Below are 24,890 nucleotides of genomic sequence, written 5' to 3'. Positions count from 1 at the left end.
TTTGAAAGTATACCAACCGGATTAGTAGGAAGGAAACACCTTAAATGGTATTACCTCATTATATTGTTTTTGTTACTATTATTATCATCATCTAATTATTTCACTTTGTTCATAAAATCTCTAGTTTTTATAGTAATTGTTTCTCTTCCCATATTTTTATGACCAGTTTAGCCATAGTATAAAATAGTATCTCAATGAATGTTGATAGATGATAGGGGGATCAAAAGGATGAACGACGAAGAGAGAAAAAGGAAGTTGGGAAAGAATGAAGGCAGACAGACAGGAAAGAAGGGAGGAAATTGGGGAGTTAATGAAAGAATGTGATGTTCAATGAATGAATGAAAGAACAACCAGCTTTTCAATTATCTTTGTTGCTGTTATATTTTTCTTGGGGTCAAACTTTCAAATAAAAGTTATTATTTCAGAAAGCAAACATTCAAGATTCCAAGGATTTAATATACCCTCCAAGAACCGCATGTGCATGAATCTTTTGTTAAAAAAGAGAGGCAATCTTAGGCATTTATAATGGTGAAGCTAAACAGGAAAATAAATTCCAGATCATTAGGGACCTTGGAATAAAATACAAAATTCAGGTTTTAGAACCGGTCACAGCTTGGAGAAAGTCTGTTGTTTGGAACAAGAATATGGACGCAATAAACATTCTGAGGTTTATCTTGCTTTGATGACTTGCCTCACACAGCTTTGATCTTTATTTCTGATAATCATTTTCAAATGGTCTGGTGTGTTCTGAAAGTGAAGTCATGGTTGATGAATCCATGGGGCTCCTTGGAAATGGCAAGCTGCATTTGGAGTTGGGAACAGGACAGTGATGAGACAGTGCCTTGTTTTGTGAGCTGGAGAAGCAGGGTGACCCACAGTAGGAGGAGGAAGGATACACACACTGCCCCCAGTGATGGGAGCCAGGGTCAGTGATGGAATACAAGCCCAATAGGCAATAGGAACTGAGCAAGTTCAAAGGAGAACCACTATCTTTGAGCCTTTTCATGAGGAGGTTGGTGTTCTAGGTATTTTCTGATGGACCATCTTACTGAATTTTAGATGCTCCTTTCTCTGCCGGATTTTGTAACATCCATTTTACAGGTGAGAAAATTGAGAGTCAGAGAGTGAGTCACATGTTCAAGGTCAGAAGGGCAGTTCACAGAAGAAAGATTCGAATTCCTCTATCTCTGTCTTAAAATAGCCATCTGTTACCTTTTCTTTTAACCCAAAAAGAACTGTTTTTAGCTTGGCCCACTCTCAGCTCAGAAAAATGCTCCACAAATTGAGGTCACCTGCACATGTCCAGCACCATCCTCTGTGACCATACTGCACCCATCAAAGGCCCAGGGAGCAACTCAGGAGAATAAGTCTTTCACTTGTGCACAGAGGAAGTCAGCTGAAAGGCAACCTGCTTTAATATCTGAATAGAAATCAGAGCACATGAGGTTTGACCTTGGCTTCCTGTTAGCCATACCTCTGATCCTTCTTCTCTCAAATGGGTAAATAGTGCAACCAGGGTACTGAGTTTCTCATGCCCAAAGAGCTCTGTCTTTCCTAGACCTTTTCCCATGACTTCATGGAAGGGGTTTGTTGTTGTTTTGCATTTTGAATGCAGTTCCCTTTTGCTTGTCTTTCAATAAAACAGGCCCCGACAGCTCTCTCATTCATATTATTGCAGAGTTGTACCATCTCAGGCCAGTGCGTTTAGGAAATATGTTGTTGGCACTAACCAGCAAGTGAGATGCATAAAGAAAATATTCTAATGACAGTTGAGTTGAGAGAGCTTTGATCTCCCTCCAGGACTGCACTCATGGCTTTGAAATGTAGTTCTGGCAAAAGGCTAAAGTCTGGGTGCCTTGGCAATCAGGGCTGGGCCCCTGAAACAGACATTCCAGGGGACCCACAACCTTCACTGTGGAATCCAGGTGCACGAGACATGCAGGAGGAAAGAAACGCAGGCAGCACGGCTGAGAAATAGCTTGGGGAGGGGACTTAATTTTAACAGGGGCATTGTAGCAGATTACCATTTCCAAAACTTGGTTGCTTGTGTTATTAGTGGGGTTTTGGCAAAGACAGGGGATGTGGCAGGAGTGGGGGCCACTTGTGATTGTGGTCAAAAATGCTTGAGAGCACTTCAAGTATTTTCTGCCTTGCTCTCATTTTGTATAATGTAAGGTTATGAAAATGTTTGTAATCAAAACTATAAGGTTCTCAACTTGTTCCAGAAAGCATTTCTTAAATGCAAAGATTCCATAACTTTTTCCTTTGAAATACATGGCTACTTCTTGTGCATTTAGATTTTAGTAGGCTGTAAGCTGGACAGCAGCAATCTAGTTCACTAGCCTATTGGCCAGACACAGAGCTTAAGCTACAGAGCAGGCTGCAGGTAGTGTGCAGTGAGATGAGATGCGGCTGAATATCCATGCAACATCTACATGGAGGTATCCAGATTAGGAAGCTGTAGGACTACCATCCCTAGCAAGATAAGTTTGCTAAACTATACACAGTTGAAGAAAATAGTTTCCACCCGAAGGAAGAGGTGTCATCACTCACCAACAGAAAGGTGATGAAATCAAGATCAGATGTACATAAGCCAGGAAGGCCAGATCCATGGCTTGGTCCTTCTATTTCTTGGTGAGATATGAGCCAGATCCATGGCTTGGTTCTTCTATTTCTTGGTGAGATATGAGCCAGATCCATGGCTTGGTCCTTCTATTTCTTGGTGAGATATGAGCCAGATCCATGGCTTGGTCCTTCTATTTCTTGGTGAGATATGAGCCAGATCCATGGGTTGGTCCTTCTATTTCTTGGTGAGATATGAGCACAGGCGAATCATCTAACTTCCTTCGGGCTTATTCTTGGTCACTCAGGTTTGATGTTATCTGATTCAAAAGACAAGTGCCCAATAACTTCAAATGAGTGATTATCTCCCTGTGGGTTTTTGAGAAAGTTTTCAAGAGCCACGAAAATCATGATTTGGGACATAACTATTTGAATCCTTGGTCTAATGAATGAGATTGGTGCTCACAGTATGAGTAAAACTCAGAAGAGAATGCTAAAGATTAGAAATAAAAATTAGACCAGTATCCTCATTTTCAACTACTGGTAATGATGAACTTCGACTGTTGGTCACAACAGTAACTCACGTAGTCCGGGTAGCCAACACTAACCAATAAGTGCCTTGTGGGTTTAGTATAGTGCCCCGTGAGTACGTGGGTACATGGAGCTAGGCATATCACCCACTGGGTTGCTAGTGTGCTCAACACTCATGAGAGGTGGTTTCTCTCATCTCTGAAATTCAATTGGAAGTGATCAAGATGGAGTAGCAGACTTCCCGAGGAGGGAAGATTTTATGTGATTAGAATTCAGGAAGCGATGTTGTGAGACAGAAGCTAACAAATACTCAAGGAGCAGCTAGAAAACACGCAGGGGGCTCTGGGTAAGGAAACCATGAGGTCCTGTATGGTTGAGGCTGCAAACTGAAAAAGACGTTTGGACAATGGGGGAACAGACACTGGAAGCTGAGCCTGAGAGTATTATGCAAAAGGGAACTGGTAGCATCATTTACTTCAGGAAGGGGAAAGTTGGAGGCTAGGAAAAGAGAGGAGCTCTACTGTCTGGGTGTGTGCTAGTGTGGTCCTGATCTGCCTCAGAACCAGGAGCTCAGAAAGTGAAAGCAATTTGTTCCCAGACTTAAGTCCCCCTGTTTATCTCGGTGTGATATCCTCATGCAAGTTAATAAACACTGCTTACAGATCGATTGATCTTTCTAGGAGACATAAGTTATTTTTTAAATAAATTTCACAGATTTGTAATATATATATATATATATATATATATATATATATATATATATATATACAAGGCTAATGTGTTAGCTGCTTTCGTTATCACTATCACCAATATACATGACCGAAAGAGCTCATGGGCAAAAAAAAAAAGTCTTTGTAGCTCATAGTGTTAGAGAATTGAATCTATGTTACTAGGCTTCCCACTGCTTAGGCAATGCATCAGTCAGTGTGAACGGACAGGTGGTAGAAAAGTTGTTTAGCTCATGAAAAACAGGAAGGAGAGAGAGAGAGAGGGAGAGAGAGAGAGAGAGAGAGAGAGAGAGAAGGACTCAAGACCAGGTATAACCTTCAAGTAACCTAGTTCAACTAGTCTCCTTGATTTTCAAAAATTCCCAAATAGTGCTACCAACTGAAGATCGAGTGTTAACACCAGAGCCTCAGGGCATTTCATATCCACACTCTAACTGCTAGTTTTTCTGTAGCTGCAAAACAAAAAGTCAAGGAGACTTATCAACTAATTTTCTTTCATTTGGATTAAATAAATATCCCTAGACTACTCTTTCTTCTAAGTTTTCTGCCTCTGCTACATTCTCTTCCATCTACTGCTTAAGGTGAGAGATGAAAACCACAATATCATCTTAAGAGATAAGGTGATGGAGATAATAAAGACCCACACAAACTTCTGTCTTCAAAGGTTTCCCCATGATGTCTTTGGGAGACACCCAGCTTAGCATTGGTGGAAGACCTCAGTTGACAGGGGGAGAGCTTTTATTAACAAAGCTACTTTTTTCTTTGGGTGGATTTCCCGCAACAAGAGAGACAGGGAGGAAAGAGGCCAGTGGGACCAGTAGCCTGGCTAGTTGCCGTGGACGTTTTGGGAGATGGAGCCTTCCCAAAGAATGAGAAAACCCCACATAGGAGCCAGAAAGAAGATCCAACAACCCACATTTCTGCTTTGGGCTAGGATGAATACCACCTCTTGAAAAGATTGCCTCTGCAATTACCACTGAATAAACAACCAATTAAAATGTCTTCCTTTCCCCTGTATCTTTTTCTCATGAAACTTTTTCATCTCAGAGTATAGGGCCAGAGGTGGGTTTCTCTAATAAAATGTGTTTTCTATGTCTGGGAGATCATTTGAAGAAAATGGGTAAACCAGTTAGAAAAAAAAAATGTGGAAACGGTTGCTCCAAGCAAACTCTAGGCTCCTTTGAATTTTCGTGCTCCTCTCTGGATTGTTTTTCTATCCCCCATGGAATGGGGTCAACTTAAAAGAGAGAGCGGGTAGGAACTGTTAGACATGCATAGAATTGCACTCGGCCTTGTCACCTAGTCATGTAACCTTTGCACCCCTGTTCCTTCATCTGTAGGGTGAGGATACATGACAACTGCTAAATCTTTGCTAGGGCTCTCTGTATGCTGGTCATCACCCTGACTCATTCCCACTTCCATTATCCTAGTCCAAAAGCTCTAGGAATGGGGTTCCATCATCATTCTTGTTCTCTGGATAAAGAAACTTGAACAAAGGAAGGTAAGCAGCTTGCTCACAGCCCCTGGATATTAAAGAGATCTGGATTCAAGCCTGGAGCTGTAGCTTGGGAGCAATTAATCTTACCCAGGCTACACACTGAAGTACCAGAAATGATACATGTGCACTCCAACTGGCATGGTGGAATACAGCAAGTACTCAATAAGTGTTGGATTTTAGTCTTCATTCCAACCTTAGATGGCAGAATTATTAGAACTCCTCATGAAGCCTCTAGCAGAAGAAGCCGGATGTGGGTTCCTAGAGAAAGGGAAGATTTTGAGTCGGTATTTTAGCTGATAATGTTATCCCTGGAATTAGCCACTATGAGCCTGTGTTTCCTATGCCAGTAATCTTTTCTTCTGACAAGTCATCAAATTGAAGATCACAGGGACATTTGACCTCAGAGAGACATATGATGGGAGTGGCCAGAGTACAGTAGGTGTCATATATATCCTATTTCATCCTGGAGTAGAGATGAGGCCAAAGCAGCCTCTGAGTCAGCAGACACTGACTCTGAGACTAGGACCAAGGTATTTTGGCTTCTGCATTGACCGATTTAAATATAGCTTTATCAGTTTTTACTGAGGTCTCACTAGATACACAACCCTCAGCTGAAAGCTAGATACCAAGAGATGAACAAGACACGTTCTCCATACTCAACTGCCTTAAGAATATGGTATATGGGATGAAAACACAAAAACATGAGCATATCTCTATCCTCATCCTCCAATGATTGTCAGCTACTCACAAGAATTCCTAAAAAGCAGGCTGGAAATGGGACTCCTGAGAGGGTAGCATTGAAATGAGCACAGAATAAGATGCCTTGGCTCACCTGAGCAGAGCAGAGGCAGCCTCTCATGCATAGTGCTTCTGCTGTAGTGAGGAAGTTTTCCCAAGGGGAGTTTCTTACTTCCTGAGCACATAGAATACATGTCTCCTGTTTCAAGGCCCCTCTCTCTGTCTTTTCGTCTCTCTCCCTTGTTCTCTGTCTCCCCTCACTCTCACTTTTTTGTTGTGCTTTCTTACTCTTTCTCTTTCTTTCTCTGTCCTCTCTCTTTTATTTCCTGGTTCCCTTACCAACAAATTTCTCCATATCTTGGAGAACTTATTACTGTAGCATGAGTAGTTCATTTATTACTAAGACACGACCACCTCAATGACAGCAACACCAGGCACAATGTATATAGTCTATAGAATGAAATAGAGTGTTACAGAATGCAGAAAGGTTGATGGGTATCATTATGATGCCTCAGTGAAAAGAGAATATACTTTCAAGCTATTTAGCATTAACCTTGAATCCCAATGCTGCATCTTTGGGTGACCTATTTAAAAACATTGAGCTATACATCCTTAAAAATGCCATGATACCTCCTTACAAGAATAATTTAGAAATGATAAACACCTTCTATGACAGCTCCACATTTTCCAAGAAGATGACCAAGGCCCATAGTGATTGACTGAGACAGAGAAGCCAAGAGCAAAGTACATGTTATCTCACCCAGGCTCTGTGTGCTTATTCTATGCTTCTATTACATGGTCCTCTTCTTAGTCAAAATAACACTGTCCTTAGAAATATGAGCATTGGTTCTCAATGCATAGAGATTCAAAACTGAGCCCAGCTCTTCATAGATAAACTTAATGTGTTTTCCTTTCAATAAAATGGGATAATACAACATTTTCAAAGAAGCACAATGCTGTGGTGCTTATAAAGAACTTAGCTACTGTGTCCAGTGTAAGAGCTCCTGATCATGTGGGGGAGATCCTACTGTTTGAATACTACCTTTGTGGGACAGTGGTAACAGTCAAGGTTACTTTTGTATTTCAGAGCCTACTTGGATGTTAATGAGCTAAAGAACATTCTTAGATTGGATGGATCAACACATCTCAATATTTTCTTTGCAAACTCTTCAGAGGAGGAGTTGGCGGGAGTGGCAACTTGGCCATGGGACAAGGAGGCCCTAATGCACTTGGGTGAGTCTTAGATGCTCCTTTGGAAGTAACTCAGAGCCAGCCAGTATGGATCCTCCTGTGAGGAAGACTTCAGCATAACCATAACGATACAGGCAGCAGGAGCAACGGGAGTCACTCATTTACTTGTCTAACTCACAGAAAGCTGGCATAGTTGACCCTGCTTTTGATGACTTGGCAATACTCTGGGGGGACTAGCTTTCCTGATGAGAAAACTCAGAGCCAGAGAGTAAGCAGTGTATATCCAAAGTCATGCACATCAGTAAGACAGCCTCGCAGCACAAGCTTCTCATCGTCCAGAAACCGAATTCTTCTTGGACCTCCTTTTCCTAATCCGTGCATACTTCTTGGCCTGCTGGCCACATTATCCTGGTACATGTGGGTTAAGACAGTCCTAAAAGACACCAAAGAAGCAACAGAAACAGATCATATAGGGACTTCATCTATGTTCTGTCCACTAGCAACGCAGGGAGCTGTCTGTCATCTCAAGTTTGCATACTCATAACACATGAATATTTTGTTTGTGCGGACTAATCACTGCAAGTCAGAAATATCAATCATTTCTGAACCAGGGATTATAAATAATAAAAATTACAGTGTTTGAGGTTTTCCCACATATTCTTGTCCAGTGCACATAAATATCTACAGAGGCAATATTTGCTTGTATTGGCTTGAAACTATAGGATAGGCACAATTTTCAAGTCTCCTTTTTGTTTGATACTCTAGGCTCTCTATATGTTTCCACATACAGGAGTTTTAAAATTATTTCCTAGCTTACATTTTCTTTCACCTAATCACAAAGAAAAGCATCCTTCTAAGTTGCTTACATTTCACTGAAGATGAGCATTTTCTAATAGCCATCTAATATTCCATTGAGCAAGGCAGTACAGGGTGTTTAACTGTTTTCCCTCAATAAAATGCTGTCCTCATTTGTAACAATGAGTTCTGATGACTCAGTGAGAGTCATGATTGGAGAATTTCAATACTCAGCAAGCTGGCAGTGCTGGAGGCAGCTTGGGGCCAGCAGGGTCACTATGTAGTAAACCCAGAGTCTAGTAGCTATTCTTAATCTATGGTATTTGGAAGATGAAGGATTCTATAACTTCAGCTGAAGAAAGCTGTGCTTAATCAAATCATGGGCTTAGTTCTCTAGCACTTTTAGGGGGATGAACCTAATGTGTGTGTATATGCATGTGTGTGCGCATGTGTGTCAGAGAGAACAAGAGGGATAAAGGGGAGGGAGGCACTTCATTCCCCTAAATTATATATATATTCATATTCTCAAACGAGGCAAGTCTGGTTCCTAAGAGACTCTTATCAGTTTTATCATTACACATGGGAAATGCTGCAGGCATCTGGTGAGCAGTAGTCATGAATCTACATGCTCTACAGTGGCTTCAACAAAGAATCAGGTGCTCTAAAATGGCAATAGTACTTAGATCTGGAAACCCCAAGATCAGGGATATGTGGTAGGAGCACAGTCAGACATTCAGATACAAAGAGGTGCTGAGCAGGAGAGATTGTACAATTCATACAAACTTGAAATGATTTGCCCTTATCACTTGTTTATGTTTAGGATGTCTTGGGAAATGATTAGACTAGAGTCAAAGGCACAGTTTTCCTTGTCCTTAGCAGTATAACCCTAGGCAAGATTCCTTTCTTAGGTTGGTTTCTTAAAATTTTGAAGAGGCAGATTAACTAGATGACTGCCCAGGGTCCTTCTAAACTGTGAGATTTGCTCCGATTGAAAACAAAAGCAACCTGAAGGTGCCCGATCTGTATCTGGGGAGGGCTGAACAGCAGGCTTCTAACATTAGAGAAAAATACTCCTGATGGTTTCATTAATGTCAGAGCCTGGATCAGGGCCAGGAATAGGGGAGGCTGTAAATCCATAGCATGTTATAGTATTTCAGAATGATGTCAGGCTCAAGCTATTTCACCTTTTAAGAGAAGCAATGAAATAGCACTTGGGGCCAAGTGCCATCATTCTGTAGAAAAGGGTCAACTGGGGTAGAATGAACAGAGCCAGGCTGGACATTAATCTTATCACCATCCCTAGGCTGGTCCTGCCCGTCTCAACTGCAGGACTTTCTGGAAAGATCATGGGTCATTAGCACTGTTGTAGTTACTTAGTTTAGAGCTTCCTAGAGAAACTCCCTAGAGAAACAAATCCAGCTTCTCATAAGCATAAGGGCAGTGTGAGGTAGGAAGATTGCTAGTAACAAGGTCACACTGCAACCACAGGCCTGCAAGCTGCCAGCTTGCCATCCTGAAAGTGGCTGCTTATAAGCAACTCCTGGATAGTAGCCTCAATCAAACTCAATTTATTAGAACCATAGTTTTTAACCCTCCTTTCCTGATGTTACTTTATTAACCCTAGAAAAAGCCTTGGATGGGATTATGTTTCAGATTATGATTGACAGAAAATAATTCAGAAAGATTTCCTGTCTCAATTTTGCCTCTTCTACTGCCTCTGCCTTCCCTTCTCACCACACACACACACACACACACGTTCACTTTATCTTTGTGTTAGAAGCCTCTAAGCATTGCCAAATTGATAGACTCCATGATCCTGAGGACAGATCAAGCAATTCAGTCCAATCTAAAGCTTGCCTCATGTCTGCTCGGAACATGCCATTCCAGCTCTACAAGGTACTCCAGTCCTGTCTTTCCGCCATAAGACAGGTCTTCACCCTTAAATGTTTCTGCTTACAAGACTCTCATACCTGAATTTTAACCTTCTCTTAACCACTTCCAGTGTTTAAAAGCATAAATCTTTGTCTAGACACACAGCTTGTGTGTCTCATTTCAGTGTCTAAGATTCATATGGAGCAAGTACTATCTATTGCTTCTACTGAGGTTTGTTCTGTCTCTACAAACTAGGTGATTTTCTGTCTTTGAGATATGAGTTACAGCCATCAATATCTCAATCCAGAGCAGGCAGATAAGGCATTTAGGGCTCTGGATAAAATGCAGATAGTGTTGCTCCAGGTCTGAGTTAGAGCCTGAAACTTATTTCTGCTAGGTTCATAGTTTGTATAATTTTTGTTCTCATGCAGGAAGACAATAAATAGCTGTTTGATATCTTCCAGGGGTTACTCACCCTGCTTAGAAGTAATTAGCTAGGTCTCATAACCTTTTCTAGATGTGTTACCACTCATCAAATATTCAACATATTAGCCAGTGTTCCAATTTCATTTTGTTGATGTGATAGCACACTCAGACCAAAACCAACTGAGGAAGAAAGGGTTGATTTAGCTTACACTTCCAGGTCACAGTCCATTCTCAAGGGAAGTCAGAGCAGGAACCAGGAGGCAGGAAGCACGGAGGCCTGCGGCTTGCTGACTTGCTCTCTGACCGGCTCTCTCACTAGTTCGTGCACAGCTTTTACACAGCCCAGGTCAGCCTTCTAGAGGAATGTTGCACCATCAGTGGGGTGAGCCTTATAACATAAAAAATAGTCAAGACAAACCCTCAGAGACATACCTAAGACCAGCCTCATCCAGGAAATGCCTCCCTTGAGGCTTCTCCTTTCAGGTGACTCTTCACTTTGTACAGTTGACAATAAAGCTTAACCAGGACAATAAAAACTTAATTCTAGTATTTGTGATAGTCATTAACACTGGGAAAGAGAATACAAGCCCTGACTTTAGAACCCAAGAACGTTGATTTTATTCTATCTCCATATTTCTCTTAATCACAGGCAGGTCACTCTGGCTTTCTATGGATGAGTGTTGTTCTGATGAGTTATGATATGGTAAGAGAAGCCATACACCTTAGACTCAGTGCAACACTGGAGGACACATAAGATGCTCAATAAACATCAGGTGGCATTAGGAGCAATCCTTTGACAGAGCACAACCCAGTGCCGGCTTTCCTTAGTGTTCTTGTTTTTACAGCATCAGAGATAAAGGCACGAGATTCAAAGATGGGAACTAAGTTGTGGTGTGTCACAGAGTTAATGAAGGCACAATAAAAGCCAGGGTTAAGGAGTGTGGACGTGTCTGAGGGTTGCATCTGTATAGGAGCATTTACAATGGCTGTAAAGCAGAGAGTATGTTCCTATCTACAGAACAGTTTGCAGAACAACATCAGATCAGGGCAGAGATCAAAATTCTTTACTTGAAATAGTGTGTTTTCAGTACCTCAGCATCCCTTTAGAATAATGCGACTCCTCCCTAGGCATAAGTATTCTCTATTAAAACATGATACAAAGTGATTCATGGCACTCCTCCCAGTTTTGGTAACCAGTGACTTGCAGCAGAGTTGTGACATTGTTGGGCAGTAGGGTCATAGAGTAAAGAAGGCTGTCATTTTAAGTATCATCCTTTTGTCTTTGATTGACCTAGAGACTCTTTTAGCCTGCAGCAGATTGTTGCCTAATGCTCTGGTTTTCCCCTTGCAGGCGGCATTGTCTTGAACCCATCTTTCTATGGCATTCCTGGACACACCCACACCATGATCCATGAGATTGGGCACAGCCTGGGCCTCTATCACATCTTCCGTGGCATCTCAGAAATCCAGTCCTGTAGTGATCCCTGCATGGAGACAGAGCCCTCATTTGAAACTGGAGACCTCTGCAATGACACCAACCCAGCCCCCAAACACAAGTTTTGTGGAGACCCTGGACCAGGGAATGACACTTGTGGCTTTCATAGCTTCTTCAACACTCCTTACAACAACTTCATGAGCTATGCAGGTAGGGCCCTCCACAACCTTGATTTTAGCCCACTCTGACACAGCACTGCATGTCAGGCTTGGCCTCTAGTCCTGCCTCGGGGTAGCCTTAAACAAGCTGCTGATTTTCCTAAGATGGAGGAGTCTCGTTCCCAGTAATCAGAATAGCATTGCATTCGCTAGCATTTCTGGAGTAGAAGAGAGGTATTCCTCATGAATGTGTGCCAGATGGTTTGGACAGAAGTCCGTACATCCAGGTAGAAGAACCATAGGGGTCTGATGTTCTGAGTCACTCTACTTCTACTTTAAAAGAAAACCCAAATCTTTCACCTTGATCCATAAGATTCCCCATAGTCTTGAAGCTCTGTTCTTCCACCCTCGTACATTGTTGAAGCCTTCCATTTAACCAAAGTCCATACAAACATACAATTTTCTTATGTTCATTCACTATTGGGGGCTGGAGAAAAATAATTTATTCTTTCTTAAGAACCCAAATTATCACATAGTATTAAGTATGGTATCTTCTCTGATGGCTTTTAACTTCCTACAGCCCTTTAGACACCATCAGAAGCAGTATTAAGGACTTGTGATCTAGGTCCCAGGATGTCCTGTACTTCCTGTCAGCTCAGGCTACATCAAGTTCATGTAGAGTCACTTTAACAGCTTTGACAAATTAGAACAAGACACTCCTTCCTTGGGATGGTCGCAGCTTGGAGTATGCTTCCCTGTGATCAACTGTCCACAACTACACACAGTAGGCTGGTACTAAATTCCGCTATAACCCCTAAGCTCTTTTCCCACTAAAGCAAGCAAATAAAGAGAATATCTCTTTTGTATCACAAGAAAATGAATAAACTCTCCCTTTTTCTGTAATAGTTTAGCTGTGGTAGTTTCTTCTCTGAGGTACATAAAATTGTTTCTGTTAGTAATAGTATTTCCTTCTGTATAGCCATTTATATTCTGTAAAAGATTTCAATATGTTTCCTCTCATTCAATTCTCACAGCACATCTATTAAGCAGGAACCATCCCATTTTTCAGATGACAATACTGAGGCTTACTGTGGTCATTTCCTTCTGATGATGCACTGGATATCAACTATTCTTTCCCTTTCTGTCTTATGCTATTCTTTCAAAGAGACCTAGTTGACAGTTAGGTGGAGGAATTGAATACTCTGAATGGTCTGTTCATTCTGCTTCTTGTAGTAGGATGGAGATGCTTTGAGGTGAGAGGAAGGCTGAAGGTCCTAATTCAGCACTGAACCAGGAAAGGCCTAGTCCAGCTATTATATTTCTGTTAGAGTTTTGATGAATGTTGTAACTGAAAAGGGGTTTGGCTGGCAAAAGGCAAAATATTTGATGATCCCAATGGTCCTTCCTCTTTCCCATTTAGGCTGCTTACTGCTGGGGCTTTCTAGTGTTGGTCTCACACAGCCTAAAAGTGATGTTGCTTGTAAAGTGGGTGACCCACCTCAGGACCCTTAAGGTGTCCTTAAGTTTGGTTCTAAAAACAGCCACTATGTTGGGTATTTCCTCAAAAACAGATTCCCAATGTGCTCCCATTGCCAAGCACACTGGCTCTCCACATGTGGCGCCCTGTGCTCTCGGACAGACCATCTCTGTGGCACCTTTCTTCGGCCAACTCAGCACACATGGGAAGTAAACACTAATAAGACATTGGAAGTTTGCCTGCTTCTTTGGGACTAGAAGCTTCCACTGGTTACCAGATCCCCAGAAACTAAGTCTCCTTTTTGGTTTCCCTTTGAGGAGATCCAAAGGGTGATTAATTTAGTATTGTTGTCCCCAAAGGAGCTCCTCAGCCCAGTGACCCGTTAACAGCAGAACTAATTCACTAAGCTCCGATAACAAACTTACACCCACAAAAGCATATTCAAGGCAAGCACGAGCTTGGAAATGTTTGTTTTCTTTAGGATCTCTGATAGATGGGGTGACAAAAGCTGTTGGATGGAATTCAAAATGCAGAACAGAATGCGGCTCTCAGAGCTGAAAGAAGGGATGCACGGGGCTCCTTCTTCCAGAACAGAGGGCAGAGTCATTGCCAAGCTGACTTCTTCCAGCTGCTTCTCCTTGCTGGGTACTCATTTCTCAAGCAGAACTGCTTGCCAAGAGGTCACAGCTTGTGTGTGTGTTTTTCAGTATAATAGCTGATAGCTATATGTGGCTACTGATCACTTTAAATATAGTTGGTGCAACTGAGTGCCTGAAATGTTACCCTTAAAATAATTTGGTTATCTTAAATGGAAAAGACCACATATCCTTGTGGTTACCATATTGATTTTTGAAGAATAACAACAATTGAGTACCTCTGATGTACAAGAAACTGTATACAAAAAATAATGTAAACTAACCCAAAGAGATAAGTTCTATGATTAACGTAACTAGTTTTCAGATGCAGAAAATGCAGTTTGCATAGCACAAGAAACTTTCCCAGATGCAAAGACATCAAACAAGACTAATGCAGGACTGAAGTCCAAGCCTTTCTCGCTGCAGAGTCTGAGTTCTTAACCAGTCACTTTACTGTTCTGAGGAAGTTCGAGAGGCTCCCAAGTGGTCCAAACTAGCAGGCAACAGGCAGCTGATATTCCAGCACACTTCAGTAGAAAGCACGAAGGCTTGTGTTTGTTCTGAACTAATGACTCTTGCCAGATGGATGGGAAGCAAACCCGCCCCCCAACCTCTTGAAGATAGCAAGCTGTATTTAGGAGGTATTCCAAGATTACCTGGCACATACTATAGGATCCGAGGATTTCTTTCAGCCTCTTGGTTATGGTAGCAACTTTCTACGTGACAGGAACTTCTAATAATCAAACATGCATTCAGCCAAACAGTCCTGTCTCTAAAGAATGTACCTGAAGCAAGTAAACCAACTGATGTGTTTAAATATTTAGCAATCAGAATGTTCTTCACAGTGTTCCCTTTCTAAATATTTATTAAGTATTTACTATATGCCAGGAACAAGAGATAAATGTTTATCTCTGTCCTTGAAGTTAATGCAATATTGAAATGAAATACAAAACACCCACCCGTGACAGAACACTGTGACACCACTGAACATGATGTAGATTATGGCCAAGGCATGTGACATTCAAAAAGGGATGTTATGGCAGGAACCTGAAACTGAAATGCCTACATTGTAGTATTTGATTATAGACAAATTATTTTTCTCAGAGCTGCATTTACTTTATCAGTTCATGGAGAATGATCATTTTTACACTGAATGACAAGAGAGATGATCATACAAGTAAGGAATCTAGATCAGTCCTTTGTAGGATAAGTATTGCTTTACAAATAAAAAGCAACCTGATAATTTATTAACTATTTGACGTAGAGAACACTCCAGTGATATGTGTAAGACAAATATATGATAATTACTGTAGAAATTTACTTTATGCATATTCATAATATACATATGTATGTATACACACATATGTGTTATACACTAATGTGTTTATAGGTACTGACCTTAGGTTGATGTTTATTTTGGATATATTTCAAAAACTTTACAGTGAGTATCATTTTTATAATCATTTACTGCTTACACTATTGTTAGATTTTAAAAACAGAGCCCAAATAGCGAGCTTTTACAAAAACTCCCCCGTTTACCTATGTCGTGGATGTCAGCAAGCTTGTTAAATGCTCGTGTCAGCTTTTGGAGAGGGCACTGTCGCCATCCCTCCTATTGCAGTGAGTGGAAATGAGGCTGCCAGGGTCAGCACATTGTACAGGTTCCTAAAGGAGCTAGAGTTACTAAGTGTCTGTCCTGATCCTCCGTGTAATGCACCTCTCACAACACGACTTGGGTTGCAAGTATGGAGCACTGCAGCAATAATAGCATGGTGGCCTGAGAAGCTTCTCCAAGAGCTGAAGTTCTCAGTGTTTCTTTCACTTTGAGACAAAATGGGAGTGGAGGAACAAGATGAGCCTGGAGGCCTAGATAAAGGGACCACAGATGATAGAACTGGAGCTACATGGGGCTGGAAGCCAAGTAGGCCTGACTCTAGGCGTGAGCTAACTGAGACAGAGCATTTATGATGAATGGAATCCCTTTGGGATGTTGCCCAAGATTCTGATAGCAGCTAAGTCTCAGTGTGATGCAACCTGGGACAGATGTTTTCAACTTAATAATCTTCAAATGTTATTTCTGTTCCGCTACTAATTTCTACACTTATCCATTTTTCAAACTGTTTCCTATTGACAAACTAGGAATGGTTACTACTTAAATTATAAAATAAAAACATACATTTTTAAAGAAAAATTAATTAGATGTTTATAAAGAAAAAATACTTTATTTTGTCATCTTTGTTAACCCTGTTAAATGTTCACTGGGTCCCATTCGAGTCCTTACTACCACTTTATAGTTGAGTTTGTTTAAATGCCCCTAATTTATATATCAGGAAACTATTATACATAATTAGGAGGGCTGGTAGTGATCAGTTAGTATTTTGTTTTAAGGATGTATTCAGATATACAGTCAGTCCTTCACTAAGGAAGAGATGTGTCAATATTTTTCCCATACTGATAACGCTGCGGGACCCCATTGCCCCAATTCAATGATTCTTCTCATCTCTGTCCATCAACATTGCTATGTGCAGTCCATAGTGGGCTAGTGTCAGATTGGAAAGTCTTCATGATTTACACTCTGAGCTGTGTTTCTGAACACTCCTTTTCTCAGTTTCTGTTGGACACAGACATACGTGTACTTATTTCATCCACTTCTCTCCACCACGAGGCAGAGAACACTTGCTGTCAAGTAGACATGGTTCTTATCCCCATGCTCCAGTTCAGCCCTATTCTGGGGTGAACCCTTTCATCACCATTGTTTCCACAGATGGGAAACCGAGGTGCCAAGGACCCAAAGACAATCTCTCCCTTGACTCTGTGTCTTGTTCATCATACTTCTTCATACTTCATACTTCATCAAACCCTTGGCCTGCCTCTGAAAGACTGCTTTCAGTACAAACTGTAAGAGTCATCAATGATAAAAAATGATCCTTTGTTTTGGTCATTATCAGGCCGAGGTGTATATACTCCTGGCAACAGGTAGTCACAGTATTTAGGGAGTTGCATGGTAGATCTGGACTTGAGAGAGACAACAGGTAGTCACAGTATTTAGGGAGTTGCATGGTAGATCTGGACTTGAGAGAGACAACAGGTAGTCACAGTATTTAGGAAGTTACATGGTAGATCTGGACTTGAGAGACTTACTGTTGTTCCTGTGCAATGCTTGCAAAGGAACACTGGGCTCTTCTGATTTGGCCAAATGTTTTAAAATTTTCCCTTGGAGCGCTGAAAACGAGACAGTCAAAAATTACTAAGGGAATACAAGCCAGCCTCTGCATATCAACTCTCCCACATCTTTGGCCATTCCTTTCAAGGTCATGCCTAGCTGCCCAGCACCTGCCCCAAACTTATTTTCTGTTTGTTTGATAAGGAGAAGTGAGTTTATGCTGCTGGATTCCAGGGACGCATTTAGTTGTTAAGACCTGGTGAGCTTACACTCCGCTGTCTGGGGTCTAGCTGCGGTAATCCCAACCAAGAAGATCCCCTGAGAAGTGGTACACTAGGAAGTCAAGCCAAACAGTGCCTTTTTTTCTGTTCCCAGGGGAGCTAAATCATACTTTTTCTTGGTTAATGATTGATGTAGAAGAAAGGATCCAGCTCACTTTAGGCATTGCCTCCAATGAGCAAGTGGTTCTGAATTTTATAAGAAAAAAACGTAGAGGAAGCCTTGGGGAGCAAGCCAGTTAGTAGCTTTCCTCCATGGCCTCTGGTTCAGTTCCTACCTCCAATTATCAAATGAGCGCCTGGCCTGACTTCCCCCTAAAATGGACAGTGACATAGAAGTATAAACTAATTAATCCCTTTTCTCCCCGAGTTGCTTTTGGTCATGATCTTTATCACAGTAATAGAAAGCCAACTAAGATAGCATCCTATTCATAGCCAGGAGTGTATAACCATTGTCTGATGCTGGCCTGGCCTGAGCCTTATATAGGACATTTTGCCTCTAGCTGTGGAGTTACCTCTTTTGTAGTGCCACTTTCTTTCTCGGCCTCCACCAAGTGACCTCATTGACCACCTTCCTAGGTGGTCCTTCCCCACATGCCATCTCTGTCAAGCCACTGATGATTTGCATGCCTGTTGTCACAGAACAACCCTCGCTCATGAGATGAATAGTGTTTACGCCCTCCTTAAGAGCAGGAATATATTTTAAGTTTCATCTTTCTATGGACTGGCTTCAGTACTGAACACGAATTCATGAATTTGTCATTCAATAGAAGCATTTTCAATGAAATGCATTAGTGAAAAGCAGGATTGATTAATGCATGGAGAAATGGATGTGAAGAAATACAACAGGGAACTCGTGCGCATATAAACAAGCGAGTGAGAAAGTGAAGGAATGAAGAAGTAAATGAGAGAAAGTGAATGGAGTTGGAGACATTGCTGACTTGGGAACCAGAGGGTATAGATAGGGTCCCTCAAAAGCAGCATGGCTTTTCCTTGTCCTTAGCTGCAACATCTTAGCAGCCCTCTCCTCCGCTCCAGGCTTACTTTTCCAGTTCTACCCACCCTCCCTTTCCTCCTGTTTCCTCTCACCTGTCTCCAGGAGTGATGACTGCACTAATTTGTTCACAGACCATTAACTTCTGAGCACTGGAAGAGGCTGCCCTGAGCTGGCGAGGAGAGACTAGGGTGCTGGTTCTCTAGCTACATGGAGACGTTATCCTTCTCTTGCATGCCTGCCTGTGCAGCTTGAGGCTTCTCTCTCTCTCTCTCTCTCTCTCTCTCTCTCTCTCTCTCTCTGTGTGTGTGTGTGTGTCATACACAGACACACACACTCACTCTCTCTCTCTCTGACTCTTAACAGATGACGACTGTACAGACTCTTTCACGCCCAATCAAGTCTCCAGAATGCACTGTTACCTGGACCTGGTATACCAGAGCTGGCAGCCCTCCAGAAAGCCGGCCCCTGTAGCCCTTGCCCCCCAGGTTGTGAGCCACACAACTGACTCTGTGACTCTAGAGTGGTTCCCACCCATCGATGGCCACTTCTTTGAAAGGTGAGTATGCCCTATGGAGTGCTGATCCCTTTCTCTTTTGCCAGGAAGAGGAAGACTCAGAAGGGAGGTAACCTTGAAGGGTTAGATTTCTTTTGCTTGTTAAATAGAGACCACATTACTCATCAGTGACTGGGACCCAAAGGCCCACTGGCAAGTTTGGGTCAGAGAATAAAAGAATGTTGTTAACAAAAATGAGCCAGTAATGATGCATACTTTTCCATGAATTGCAGGTTAAATTCCCTTTATTATTAGAAGCTTAGAAACCAGGGTGGGTGAGAAATAAACATGCACCTTACTCTGATGGTTCCTGTCTTTAGTCTCAGCACTTGGGAGAAAGAGGCAGGCAGATCTCTGTGAGCTTCACACTTGCCTAGTCAACAAGTGAGTTCTAGGACAGCAGGGGCTAAATAATTGGAAAACTGCTCAACTCCCACAATTTTCCAACTCCCCAAAAGAAGTTTGAATACTTCTATTGAAAGAAATCCTTTCTGCTGCTGTCTTTATTAGCCCAGGAGTTAAAATTGCCTCTGGTTAATAAGAACACCCTCTCATATTAAATATATATAATTTACATTATATACAATATGCATATGTGTCACTATTCATATTTTCAAAAACCTATGATTATTATAGCCATAAAGTTGATACCTAGTATATTTTGAGAAAACTAGAGACTAATCAAATGTGAAGAAACCAAAGCCCTGCTCCCTGCCCTGTCACTTGTTTCTTGAATGCCATTTGACAGGTTAATCCCTGCCCCCAAATTTTTAACTGTCTTCTCCAGAAAATGTGTCTGGTTATACCTTCTGATGGTCAGAAGGCAGAGTCCTAATTTCAGTGACTTCTCTTCTGCTCTTTCACTGTAGACTATTAAAGACCTCAAGGTGTATCAGATTAAAAAAAAAAAAAGAGTCATAGCTACATATGTAGCTCAGAGGTAGAGCACTTGTATACCATGTATGGGATCAAGAAAACACCCCTACTTATGCAAAAATGAAAATGAGTATTCATGAAAGAAGTTTGTGTCTATTTTGGAATCGTACAGCTATTTGTTATTCAGGTAACATATCACTCCCCCACCAGCCCTTCTTGGGATGGTAAGCCAGCACCAGGGGTATAGCACTGGCAATGGTGAAGACAATAGCCATGCCAACCATTAATTGGTTTTCTCAGCTGTCTGTCAAGTGCTTACCATGTGATAGATTCTAATCTGAATGCTTCTTGTAAAGAGTCTTGTTTACTATTCCCTGTAAACCAGTGTAAGAATGACTGTTTTCCTTATATGCCAGATAAGGAGAGCAGTGGAGCTGAAAAAGTCTGGGAAATATGGCCAAGAACTCATAGAAAGTGCTGGAAGCTGGCCTTCAACCACATTTGAGAATGCCTTGTCTATGAATCTTATATGCTTTCATTAAGTTTCTCCAGACTAGAGGTGTAAAAGTGGTATTAGGCTTCCTCACAAAAAGAGCCAAAAAGCTCTCATTTATAAGTTATATATATGGGTGTTTGTATGCATGTATAAGAAAACATAAGGTTCAATGAAATTGAAATTTCAAATGAAATTTCTCAGGGGTAAATATGTAAATAGCTAGTAGATAATATTTCAAATGCTCATTATCACCAATTACCAGAGAAATTGCAACTTCTAAGTGAAGTGATTCATCTATTACCACACAATTTTAAAATGGCCTATTCCCAAAAATGTTGTGAGGAAAGAGAAACTTGCACATTGTTTGTGGGAATGCAAACTGATACAGTTATTACAGAAACGAATGCGGATGCCCCTTGTACAACTACACTAGGACTGTATGGTTCAGCTCTGCCACTACTACATAGATATCCAAAAGAAGTTAAACTAGAGGCAAAGAAGGTTGCTCAGTAGTTAAACCACTTACAATTCAACAGTGTGAATCTGCTAATGTCCCCAAGTCATGGAAAGCCATGGCCTAGGAGAGTCGAGACAGAGGATCCCAGAATAAACGGCTGGCAAGACTAGCCATAAAAGCCACCCAGTCCTTGGTTTGACTGAGGGACCCTACCTTCATGAATGAGATGCAAGGGCAATGAAGACTCTTGACATCACTTTTAAGCCTCCACAAAAGGAATATGAGTATTCACACACAAAAAGCACATGCACGCACGCACACACACATGCATACACATATGTGCACCCTCAAGTTCAAAAAACAAATGCAAACACAGGTACAACACACACAAATGAAAAACAAGAAAGCAGATCGGACGTATCAGTAGAAGAGGCACCCTGTTCCATATGGTCTGTACAGGAGTATTCACGGTAACTAAGATGTAGAAACAACCTGAATATTCTTCATCAGATATTTTTTAATGCCTGTGTATACTGTGAAATATTAGCCAGCTAAAAGGTAGTGGGGAAACCTTGTGATTTAAAACACATGGAATCTAGAGGGCCATTATGCTTATTGGAATAAGACAACCTCAGACAGACAAACATTACCTGATCTCTGCTACATGTGGAATTTTATAAAGCTGAACTCTTGTATACAGATAGAAAGATTCCTGACAGAGGAGGGTGAATTTAGGTGGATGTGAGAAATGAAGATGTTCAAAGGGTATCATTTCAATTAGACCATAGAAATAACCTTTAGTGGTCTACCGCCAGAAGTGATATTACAATGAATGGTAATGCTTTGTATATTTTCAAATGGATTTTAAGTGCCTTCATCATATATGCACAAAATTGTTAGGTATAAGTGGTGATAGATTTGTCAATCACCCTTACTTTATCATTACAAACCTGTATGAAAATTTTACTTTATGTTTTAAAGCATACAAAGTTAATATCTATGAGTTAAAAATAAGTTTAAAATGAAAAACACATTATACAATGATACCACATTAAATTGGGGCTCTAAATTTCTACACCACTATCAGTCCCTGAATCTAGAACTTTCCCTTCCTTTTGTGTCCAGGCAAGAGTTTGATCTATTAGGAAGGAATTGTACTCCCTAGACTTCTGTCAGAACTCCCTCTCCCTAGCCTCAGCTGGCCTTGCAGCACTCTGAGCTGGGTTTGGGAACGCTCACGTGACACTGTGGAACAAGTCTTCCAGCAGCCTTCGATTTATTTATTTTCTCTGTGGTGATGAGAAGTATCAGACTTTTGGTCAAGCTTTGGCCTCAATTCTACTTAAAAATGGAACTTGTGTAAATGAAGCTTCCTGTGTATGTATTCAATTTAAATTTCATAAAGCAGTTATTGTCCATTAAATAAATTCCATCTGATTGTTGGAAAACCATTAGAGGGTTAATTGTTGTGTAATGAGATGTGTCTCTATTACATAGTACTCTCAGCTTGAGTTTTAATCAATATGTTTTTAATTACCTATTGTCAGTTAGGACATGAGGAATATACAATAGTTATTCTGTTCAGGGCAAGATTGCCTAATGGAGTTATCACATGCTAAATTCAGACTGACATTTTTGAAATGTGTTTAATTAAGGTTAGCAGCTTTGCAAACCATAATCTAAAGGAAGTTGGTCCACAAGTATCAATAAATTGCTGTAAAGAAGTGGCACTATATTCTTCGTGTGTCATTCCCCCATAAGCAAAAAGTTTACGGTTATACAAATTGATTAGTATGAGGCATAGAAGCTTTGATATATGCTCCCTCTCTAACACACACACTACCGCCAGCCACCCTTAGCTTCATTGCTACCAGTAGTTGAGACTTTGGGCAAGATCTCTCAATTCTGCAGTCCTTGGAGTCCTCCTCCATAAAATGATGCCAATTTGCCCGCATTACCTGTGTGATGCAGGAAAGTCAACAAATGACATCCGTGATGTACCAAGCACACATACTCCACACTAGGGAAATGTTAGCTTCTACCTTGTGTTTGGTTCCAGAACTATTTAGCTACTTGAAAATCCCCTTCCCTTGAAAAACCTTGGGTATTTTCCACACCATCCATCAATGCCAGCATCTTGCCCCTGGCCCTGCTCTGGGCCTCCTGCTGTTCTCACATCTGTGGTCTAAGAGAATATAAGGGTTTCCCTTAAAAAAATATATTCAGATTTTCCCACAACAGAGTCCTCATGCAGGGGCAACTGAATAAATAATTCAAGGCCACCCCTGGTCTTTCTAACTCCTTTCTTTTTATCTGTCTTGCAAACGTGTTGACTGGGTGGTTTCAATTGTCCGGACAATTGGCTACATAACCTGTAAAGCACACTGGACTAGAAACTAGGAGCCCAGGGTCTAAAGACCCTACAGATGCACCCACTCTTTCTGCTCCTTTAACTTTTTTTTCTGATCTGTAGATTGAAGAGACTTAGCCTTGCTTAGGCAGATTTTCTTCTGCGCATCTAATACATAAAATAATGAATAATTTCTTCCCACAAAGGTAATACATACTAGTACCACTCTAGCTGCAAAGAAAGGAAACTAATTCTTTTTAATCTAGGATAGTTTATTGAAACACCATTCAGAAAAAACCTTTATTTATTAACGGGACTATTTCATATCAACATTCACCAAGACAGCAGCCGTTTTCCAAGCAGTCATATTCACCAGGATAGTGACCATGTCGTACTTGAAACTATGACTAATATCACCAATGTTCAAAAGTTTTTAAAATGTATTTTGTACTGCTTAGTTTAAATTTAAATGACTGCATGTGGGTACTGAGCTCCTTGTTCAATAGCATAAACATATCTACATCTTTGAGCTTTTACATAGATAAACTGTATAAGAAAGATGAACTCTCTAGGCACTGGTGGCACATGCTTTAAATCCCAGCTCTTGGGAGGCAGAGGCAAATGGATTTCTGTAAGTTTGAGGCCAGCCTGATCTTCAAACAGAGTTCCAGGATAGGCAAGACTGTTTTAACAAAGAAAGCCTGTCTCAGCACAAAAAGAAAAAAGAGGGGGCATAAAAAGAAAGGAAGAAATGAAGGAAGGAAGGAAGGAAGGAAGGAAGAAAAGAAAGAAAGAATGGAAAGAAAGAAAAAAGAAAGAAAGGAAAGAAGGAAGAAAGAAAAAAAGAAAGAGAAAGAATGAGGGGGAAGGAGGGAGGGAGGAAGAAAGAAAAGAATATAAAAGAAAAGAAAGATAAACTCTCTCAACATTAGCATTCTGCAGGTATATAGTTGTGTGTGTGTGTGTGTGTGTGTGTGTGTGTGTGTGTGTATAGGTGTCGACGAAAATGAAACAAATACCAGAGTTCTTTGAGGTCACAAGCGTTCCCTGCCTGTATAGGACACCACCCATCACATTTGCTCTCAGCCTGATAGTGATCACTCATCAGAGGACTTCTTGAGAACCAGACACATGAGAGGAGGTCAGCGAAGTTCACATTATGCCTAAAGAAGTCTGCAACTGTCTAGGTCAGCACAGCTTCTGAACCCATCCCAGGGCATTCATGATGTCACTGTTTTGGCTTCAGTCCTGCTACCCCGAGTTGCTGCACATGGAAGCTAACACTGTAAGGGACTGCTGAATGCTGAAGCATCCCCCAGTCTCATCTTGCCCACCTTTTCTACTTTTTTCTGCTTTCCTTGTTCCCTTATGATAAGTATATTGATATAAATAAGATAATTCCTTTCCCAAAAGCAACTCACAAACTACTGCCAATATTTTGTTATGGAAGCCTACCTGAATAGTGTTAAGACAGCACTATAGGTTAAACTTGAATAAGTCTATTCTACTTAATTTTATAGCAAGTATGTTTTGCATGATACTTCATATTTTATAATAACTGCCCACCATTCCATTTACACTAACCTTCAGATATATAATTTCTTATTTTCACCAAGTGTTAATGTCCTTGCAAACCTTTTACTGATGTGTGTTTTAACATTTTTCAACCCCTGT

The 24,890-nt window shown here is 41.0% G+C and overlaps 1 protein-coding gene across 1 annotated transcript in view; it reads left to right on the top strand.

The window, feature by feature from the left end:
• Pappa (pappalysin 1) overlaps positions 1-24,890 on the top strand; it is a 228,225-nt gene that overhangs the window by 40,554 nt on the left and 162,781 nt on the right. Inside the window, exons 3-5 of the mRNA XM_041632518.1 lie at positions 7,145-7,290; positions 11,693-11,986; positions 18,848-19,040. Of these exons, the coding sequence (XP_041488452.1) occupies positions 7,145-7,290; positions 11,693-11,986; positions 18,848-19,040 (633 nt within the window). The remainder of the gene's footprint in view (positions 1-7,144; positions 7,291-11,692; positions 11,987-18,847; positions 19,041-24,890) is intronic.

The sequence above is a fragment of the Microtus oregoni genome, unplaced genomic scaffold (genome assembly GCF_018167655.1).
Source record: "Microtus oregoni isolate MIOR12 unplaced genomic scaffold, Mior012 000041F_ref0000270, whole genome shotgun sequence".
Classification (NCBI taxonomy): Eukaryota; Metazoa; Chordata; class Mammalia; order Rodentia; family Cricetidae; genus Microtus; species Microtus oregoni.
The sequence above is the reverse complement of the archived record's forward strand: the minus strand, read 5'-3'. Positions and strand labels throughout refer to the sequence as shown.